Below are 8376 nucleotides of genomic sequence, written 5' to 3'. Positions count from 1 at the left end.
CAGGATCGTAAGAATATGGACAACTGCTTGAGACGCTTGAAACAGGAGCTGGTAAGAACGAATTAGTTTATTCAGTATATACTTTCAAAGTTTTAGTTTTGGTGTGAAAACTTGAAGGGGAATTTGGGGACTGTACTTTGTCAAACTGGCTTCCTTGAACTGAGCAGATGTTGCAAGGTAAGTTACGTGGGAGAGGAAGCTGTGATTTGAAATGGACGACTGTGATTGGTTGATGGGTCTTTTTTTCTGGTAGCAATGTGAATGTCAACCTACTACACTCTAAGGGTGAGCTTGATCGTAAATTTAATTTTAAAACAAAAAACAAAAAAACGATGCAGGATTTCAGACAAGAGCAGTACAATTTACAGACATGTTCTATGCATTGGTTGGGTCTTGAGAGCTAAACATACTTGTGTTTAAGGGTCAAACTACTGTCTTAACTCCATTTGATATATGGAATTAGATGTTTCCCAATGTCAACCAATATTGCAAAGGATGATGCCAAACATTAGGCAAAAGTTCCAAAGGCTTTAGTCTCCACAAACACAGCATCCTGGATACATTAGATTGCTGCAAAACAATGGGAGCCCACACACTTTAAGTTTGTTCCCTCAACAGTTTTGAACAACATATATTTCAAGAGAATTCATGTAGAGTGGGAGAAGATGGCTTGTTCTGTGGAGAACAAAGACTAGCTTTGTGGTCTGGATAAGTCAGTTGCTCTACTAACAGGCAGTGACTTACTTGAGTGCTCTTTGACCTGTACAGCTCTTTACAGATGCCTGATCCTTAATGGTTCAAGCGTGTCAACAATGCAGCAATGATATTCCAGACTGCAGAAAATCACCAGAATGAGAAATCAGCGTCCCTTCCATTTATATGACTTGTGATGCATTTGATAATTCAGAGGGTTTGTTTTGCAATGTCACAGTAGCACTGCATCTTATTCATGACAGTTTAAGGAAAAGCTATGAAAGACATTTGCAAGAATGAAATGACAAAGCTTAGTGGTAAAACCTCTCAGTAAAACCTAAAGTATACAAATAGAATAGAATAGAATAGAATAGAATAGAATAGAATAGAATAGAATAGCACAGAGTAATTTGTTCTATTCTTATAGTACAAAGTTGCTGTGTTACTGTGAGGAAGTTATGAACAGTGGAACAATGTAGGTCACAGTGCCTGGTATATGAAACTGGAATTCCGATTAATCTCAGCAGTCATGTCACTACATTTTTGACCACAGCAGTTTTGACTCAACCCAAAATAACCCAATAAAAGTTAAATTAATTTACAGGAAAAAAAGACGTTATTTAAGAATTTTCAAGACATGATTAATTTTATAGGGTGGAAAATGAAGAGGAGGTTCCTTCTAGTCTTCCTATGCCCCAGGTTTCAGCTGTGCTATCACTGTAGCCCGCAATGATGAAATATCCAGTGTGCTTCATTAGAACTGCTCTAAATGTGCAGCCAAGTAGAGTAGTTAGAAACAGGAATGTCAGACGCAAATTAAGTATGTCTCCCTAGATGTGACAGCCCCGTGAATGTTAAGGAGTGTTGGCTAGTATTTTGATTTAGTTTTAGCTATTTATCTCTATTGAAATATTTTGACCTATTAAAACTCCAAAACAACCAAAACGTTGGTTACTGATGGAACATTTTTAGCATTGCCTTAGGCTGTCTGCTTTGCTTATAATATGAATAGTACTGAATGAAATTCAAATGACACATTATATAACGAATATTCATTAGAGCTTTCTAGAGTCAGATTTGGTCTTCAGATCCACCATAATTCCACCATACAACATACATCTTTTCTTTTGGTGTTGTTGTTCTGTTTTGTTTTGCATTTTTGTAAACAATAAATAAATAACATTAAATAGCATTTTTTTGAGAAGGTGCTGGGTAAAAGTAGTCTTCTTGTGTGCTGCATGTTGAAGTGCATCATAGCTTAGCCCTCTGAGAGCTTGAGTTTTGGGCTCCGCTCTCTCCTGCATTCTTTTGGCAACATTCTCCTCACATCCTCTTCCCCCGGGCTGGCATGAGGCCATTTATAGCTTTTGGTGTATGCGTGTGAAGGAGCAAAACTGGGTCAAATATATTAAGCTTTATTTAAACTGTCAACCATAAACTGAAAAACTGATGAATCGTGTGGATTTCGAAATATATTTCCTCACTCAATTGCTCCAAGTAGCTCAAGTTTAGATAAATGTAACAAATCGTTTTTTGGACCCTGTAAGTCTGTCTCTTTCTCTCTCCTCTTTCTCTCTCTCGCTATGTTCTATTAGAGGGTTCATATTTGTGACTGTTGAGTCTCCTCCAAATCTCCTTTCCTTGGCCAAGAAGAAAGAAGAATATAGTGGATAGATCAATTTAATGATAGTAGTTATGTTTGCCAAGAAACGGTTGGGGAGTCATTATTTTTGAACTTTCAACTCTCAATCATTCCTTAGGCATCAGTCATTAGATGGATGCAGTAAAAAGGTGTGAAAGTCAATGTGGGACCCACATACTGCCTTCTCTAAGGGTGCAAAACTGCCATGGTTCCCTCATCCCGGTCACCAGCCATCAGAATGGACACAAATAATCATTTCAGACATGAGTAATTATGACTTTAATTTCAACTTAATTTGATTTGAAGATTGACTCCTTAATTAACTGGAAATTGGCCTATTAATCAGTCTGATTCCCTGACCAGATTATTTGGCTGGTCAGTAGGAGTAATGAGAAAAGGCAAGAATTTATGAAGACACTTCCATAAAAGGACAGACTGACTGATAATAGATATATGGATTGAATGCCTCCTTGTGTGGCTCTGCTGACTGAATGAGATGGTATCCAGGGATATTACTCACAAACACATTCATCATGACAAGCCTTGTGCAATGACATGGGTTTGAACTCCTGTCTGCTGAGGTTAACAGCAAAGCAGCTCAGGTCATTACACATCTAAGCATTACATTCCGATTAAGGTTTTTTTTCACACGCCTCAATGGTCAACAATCAATTAGAAACCAGCCATTTGAAAATCATCCACAATGTCTATTATTCTATAAAACTTTCAAACTTGTTGATTAAGGGTGATAATATTTGAAAGGTGGTCTGCACAAGCTCCATAAACTAGCAATAATGATATTTATCAGGGTTGTAAGGCAATACTGATGGATCCCACATCATCATTTTGAATGTCTTTCGAAGCTCAAGTTCATTCAACTCATAAATGGCCTCATTTGAAAATGTCGTTTTATTTGGATATTAAGGATCTTCTCTGCCGATTTGTGACATTTTCCCACAAAGAGCTGATTCTTCAGATCTTCATTATGACCACTCACAGGCTCCAGAGGGCCATTATAAAGTCATTATCTCCCAGACAGTCATAGAACTGTCTTCCATATGACTAGCAGATGAGGACAACGGAGCTGCTCCTCTCAGCATGAACCCTCTGTCCTCGAAGGGGAGGAGGAGGAGGGTGTGTGTGTGGGGGGGAGGGGGGGGGTTCATTTTGTGACCTTTAAAATCACTTCACCACATTGATTTTCAATGAGCTGCTCAAAAAGAGCACAGCTCCTCTCAATCATTGAGAAATGCCGTGATCGTCTTGTCTGCAATCTTGTTTTTTAGTCTCCATAGACTCCATGTAAAAAGCTTTAGGTTTTGACTATTTAACTTCTAAATAATCTTTACTGCTGAATTGTCACCCAGGGTGTCCTAAAGTCAGCATTGGTTTATGAGTCCTTATGGTTCTCCTGATTATGTAGGCTCCTGAACTAGAGGAAACTGCATGATGCCCCCTCCTTGTATGAGCTATACACACGGTACATTGTATGTGCTGGGGTGATTCAAGCTTCTTTGACCCTGTTTTGTCACTTCATGCTACAGTGAAAGGATTTGGCTAACTCCACAGTCACATGAAAGCGATAATGCCGCCAGTCCAAAAAAAAAAAAAAGGATCATAAGAATGTGATTCAGGCTTCAGACATCTTAAAGTATCTCCGACTGCTATGCTGAAACAAGGATTCTTTTTCACCTCAGATTTCTGGCATTTAAGCAGCTTTAAGTCTGTCCACCTGTGTGAGCAACCGGTTCTTTTCCTTGCACGTGCCTTTAATTATTGATCTTATGCTCTTTGCTTTACTTTAATGTCGAGGCACAAACAATTCACATAATGATAATACCTCTCAAACATATTTCTATCTGATTATGACATCTAGAACGGGTTTGGAATCATATCCAGTGCTTAGAACCAAATGAATCCATAACAAATGACCTATAAAAGAGGTGACTCAGTTGTTAAACCATTATGGATTAAGGGCTCCCTACTCGTAAGTCAAGACTCCATTTCCCATCTCCCCTTACTCTGGCACAGCTCTGTATTGACTGTTACGGTAAGTTGCAATCGATGGTGTGCCTCATTTGGATGGTTTGGAGCTCTGATTGGCTGTTGGTCACATACATTCTTTAGAGGGCGGTGAAAGAGTAGATAGACAGGCTAACGCTGAGGGAGAGGCAGTTGACTGGGAGACAAGGTAAGACGATAGCACTTGATTTCTGCTAATGCTTGGCCAAGGTGGCCACTGTGGTTTCATCAAATTTGTCACTGAAAGCATGGTGCGTCACCTAAGAAAGGATAAATTAATATTTATAATAAAACTGCTGGAAATGATAAAAAAAAAAATCTATCATTTATTATTCATCATTCTGAAACATGGGATTTTTTTTAGTTTAGTAGCCATATTTGTTAACCATGACAGCAGTGCTAATATATGAATGTGTGTGGTCTTTGAGGGTTTGTTTATGATGTTGCTTGATATCTGGTTTGTACAAATGTGCCTGTTTCGAGCTGATTGTTAGAAAACCTGATGTCATCAAAGTCTTTGGTTCATTTGTTATTGCTTTTAAGTAAATTATAAACTGTTAGACCAATGGTAATAGAATGTCAATTAAGTCAGATTCAGAGAAGCAGAGTTATAATTTCTTACTCTCTCTGCTGAGCTAATGAGACGGCACTTCATTCTGTCCGATCAGAATCTGTCTCTCAGCGTTGCTGACCCAGTAGTTTCTATTTGAGTGTTTGGACAGGTTGTTAATGAAATGATTAATGTTGGCTGATAGTTTCTTTATAAAATTTTGTACCAAAATATGAAGTGTGTGTGAAATATGCTGATTCTTTTCCCTCAGTATCCAAATCTACTGACACTAAGGTTACAGCTACAAAAGGGCCCGATTTCCACAGTGCATGTAACCAAAAACTGTTTATTGATTGAAAATCCTAGAGAGGTCACGTATTCAGTGAGACTGGAAGACATGACCTTGGCGAACTCGCAATTTTAAGAAAGAAACAGAACATAAATTATATGGATGCACCATTAATTATACTGTATAGGATAATCTTTTGTTGGCTTACAAGTTTAAAACATTTAAGGAATAATCACAGCCAGCCTTCCCTTCAAACATTTTGTGGATTATTTTGGATTGTTTCCCTGTAATGGAAAGCACATTTAGAGATCAGCTGTAGACAGAGCCTTCACCCTATGAGTGAACTTTCGGTATTTCTGGCTGCTGTATAATTCACTGAGTCATTGAACACACCCCTAGAGGCCTTTAAAGTCAAGGATCAGACCATCTGGAGTAACCCCTCATTGGCTTTGTGACAAAGAGGCTGAGAGAGGATCAAAATGATACGCACAGGTGACAGATGTGAAGTGATCCACCTCTGAATAAACTGACTCCAGGTGTTATGCCTCGTTCTTGGCGTGACATGAGGCTTAGTCAAGGTATCATAACGCCAGTTTAAACCGCAAAACACAAGGAGAGATTTTTTTCCCCTTTTGTTAAATTAGAAAAATCAGATTCCTTCGCAGGGTTTTGAGGTTGTTATAGTCTCAGAGGTTCTGTTCATGAACACTGAGGTGAAGCCACTCCTCAGAACGGGAAGATAATAAAAGCTGGTGTCACTCTCACTGGAAGACTAGGAAAGAAGGCAAGGTAGAAGGAAATAGTGTGTCATCCCACCCCCACCTGTGTTTTTTTCCTTCTCTCTCTCTTTGAAAATTCATGTAGCTTTGATGCGGTTGCCAGTGATGACCTTTCGCGTAGCACCCAAAATTCATCCTTAAAAAAAAAAGGAAGAAGAGCAAGAGAATGATCATGCTACAAAATCTCTTAGTACTGACATCTGTAATTTGATGACTATGATATTTGCCTGACGTCTCCTCTCTGTCTCTCATTCTCAGCTCTCCATGAAAGAGGCAGGGGATGGGCTCCATGCTCAGATGAACTCCATGATGGGTGCCCTGCAGGAACTGAAACTGCTGCAGGTTCAGACCGCTCTGGAACAGCTGGAAATCTCCAATAAGTCAAGTTTGGTAATCCCTCAAGACACACAATCACATAGGCCCTTGGATCAGCAGGTTTTAGATCAGCAGCTGATGGAGCAGACCTCAAGGGGACTGAGTCAAAAGGCCATACCAGTCTCAGGGAAATTAAGTCAGACGGTCCAGTCGTTCTCAAGAGAATCGAGCCCAAGTCCGACTGCCCTCCAAGTAGAACCAATGCTGCTCTTTACCAGCTCCCCTGTGGAAGACCATGGTCCTCCTTCACCCAGAATGCCCAGGCATCAGGGACCCAGACAAGCTCTGCACAGGGGCAGCCTTAGCACACAACCCTCCTTCTCCAGCTCCGAAGATGACAGCCTTCCAATCGATCATCGCTATTCACAAGAGAGCACCACCATGTGGGATGTGCCCCTCAGTCCCATCTCAGGAATGCCGTTGGAGGAAACACAGCCACATTTCTACCCACTTCAGATGGCAGAGCTACAGGGGATTCTGGACAGTCTCTCTCGAGAAGGTCCTTCCATCGACAGCGACTTCTCCCAAGACGATCCCAATGACTCTGGTGACTGGACATCTTCGCTTATGAACCTCAGCCGCAACCGACAACCCCTAGTCCTGGGAGATAACTTCTTTGCCGACCTGGTGGGTAATTGGTTGGACCTGCCCGAGCTGGAGAGCAGGATTACAGGGGATGGAGAGGCAGGCGAAAGTCTGGGAGAGGGAGCCCACCCACTCAGACTTAGCCGCTCTCAGGAGTTCTGCAGGAGGCTCTCCTTGACAACCAACATCTTCAAGAAGGTTTTACGCAGCGTTCGACCCGATAGGGACAAACTCCTTAAGGAGAGGCCTGGATGGATGCCTCAGGAAGAGGAAGAAGCTGAGCTCCTCAAAAGGCCAAAGAATAAAAAAGTATCTAAACCTAAAGGAACTTTTTACTGGCCCTTCAGGGCACGCACCAATGGACAGAAGAGCAAAAGTAGACCAGCTCAAGGGCCCTCTCAAGAACAATGTATGAACTCAGAGGTTCACGTTGGCCAAGGGTGGTCAGAGACTGTAAAGAAACACCAACCTATATTTGACTACAGTTCAGCCATCTGGGTTTAGGAGCCCCTTGATAAGCAAATGCATCGTGATGAAAGCATTAAGAAAGAGACTGGATGGCATGACCATAAACACGAGCATGCTCTATCATTGGTGGAATAGTGTCCTGCTAGTAAGATCTGGAATAATTTCTGCTGATAATGTGTGACTATTTTTTCCAAAGAAGACGTTTGGTCAGTTGAACTGCTTGGAAAACATTTCATCAATCTAGAGATAACGAGTTACCTTTGGTTGACAGCCAGATAACTGGTAAATTCCTCAGCAACAGTGTCATGGATTGCATGTTACTGCAACTGAAGTGTGGGAATAGTTCTGCTACAGTGTACTGAACTTGTTTTGTCTTTCTCATTGTGAATGAGATGTGTAATGTGGATGTGTTCCTGCATTGGCCCTTGAAACAAAGACACAGTGACTTGAATAAGATTTAAATGTGTTAAACTGAACTACTGTTGAATTAATGTAAAAGCCTAAGCTGACAATGGTATGTGTTTTTGTGTCGGTTGGAAAGCATAGTGAAGACCAGTTGCGTACTTTCTAAAGTCTTCGAATAGAGAGACCACTTACACCATTTTAAAGAATGCTTTTGTGAAAACATTCCTGTAAACTGTTATTATCTTTGCAAAGTGGGGTTGGTACTTTGATTCAATGATCAGCACCTTTGTCTGTTTTGCATTTCCTTCCTGGTCTATTGTAATTATTTTATATTCTTTTTGCCAAAGAATACAGAAGTCTTCTAATTTAAAATGTTTAAACATGCACTCAGGAACAAAATTCTATACAAGCGTATTCTATGAACACTGCATATGGATCCTAAATAAAGATAGCAACTTGACTGTACATATTCATTCATTTGTCATAAAGAAAAAAAGTCTTAAACCAACGAGATATGCCACATTTAGTGACCAAGTCTAACTTTTTAAAGACACTGTGAAAGGAAAGC

At 40.4% G+C, this 8376-nt stretch overlaps 1 protein-coding gene across 1 annotated transcript; it reads left to right on the top strand.

Annotated features, from left to right (window-relative positions):
- Positions 1 to 7439, top strand: inka2 (inka box actin regulator 2). Its single transcript, XM_030785655.1, has 2 exons — positions 1 to 51; positions 6234 to 7439. Exons 1-2 carry the CDS (start codon positions 16 to 18, stop codon positions 7437 to 7439), a joined length of 1242 nt encoding a protein of 413 aa, XP_030641515.1. The 5' UTR covers positions 1 to 15.
- Positions 7440 to 8376: the final 937 nt, after the last annotated feature.

This window comes from Chanos chanos, chromosome 9 (genome assembly GCF_902362185.1).
Source record: "Chanos chanos chromosome 9, fChaCha1.1, whole genome shotgun sequence".
Taxonomy (NCBI): Eukaryota; Metazoa; Chordata; class Actinopteri; order Gonorynchiformes; family Chanidae; genus Chanos; species Chanos chanos.
The sequence above is the reverse complement of the archived record's forward strand: the minus strand, read 5'-3'. Positions and strand labels throughout refer to the sequence as shown.

Coding starts and splice junctions, on each gene's coding strand:
- inka2 (XM_030785655.1), top strand. CDS start 16: ATGGACAACTGCTTGAGACGCTTGAAACAGGAGCTG. Junction 52..6,233: donor GACGCTTGAAACAGGAGCTG/GTAAGAACGAAT, acceptor TCTCATTCTCAG/CTCTCCATGAAAGAGGCAGG.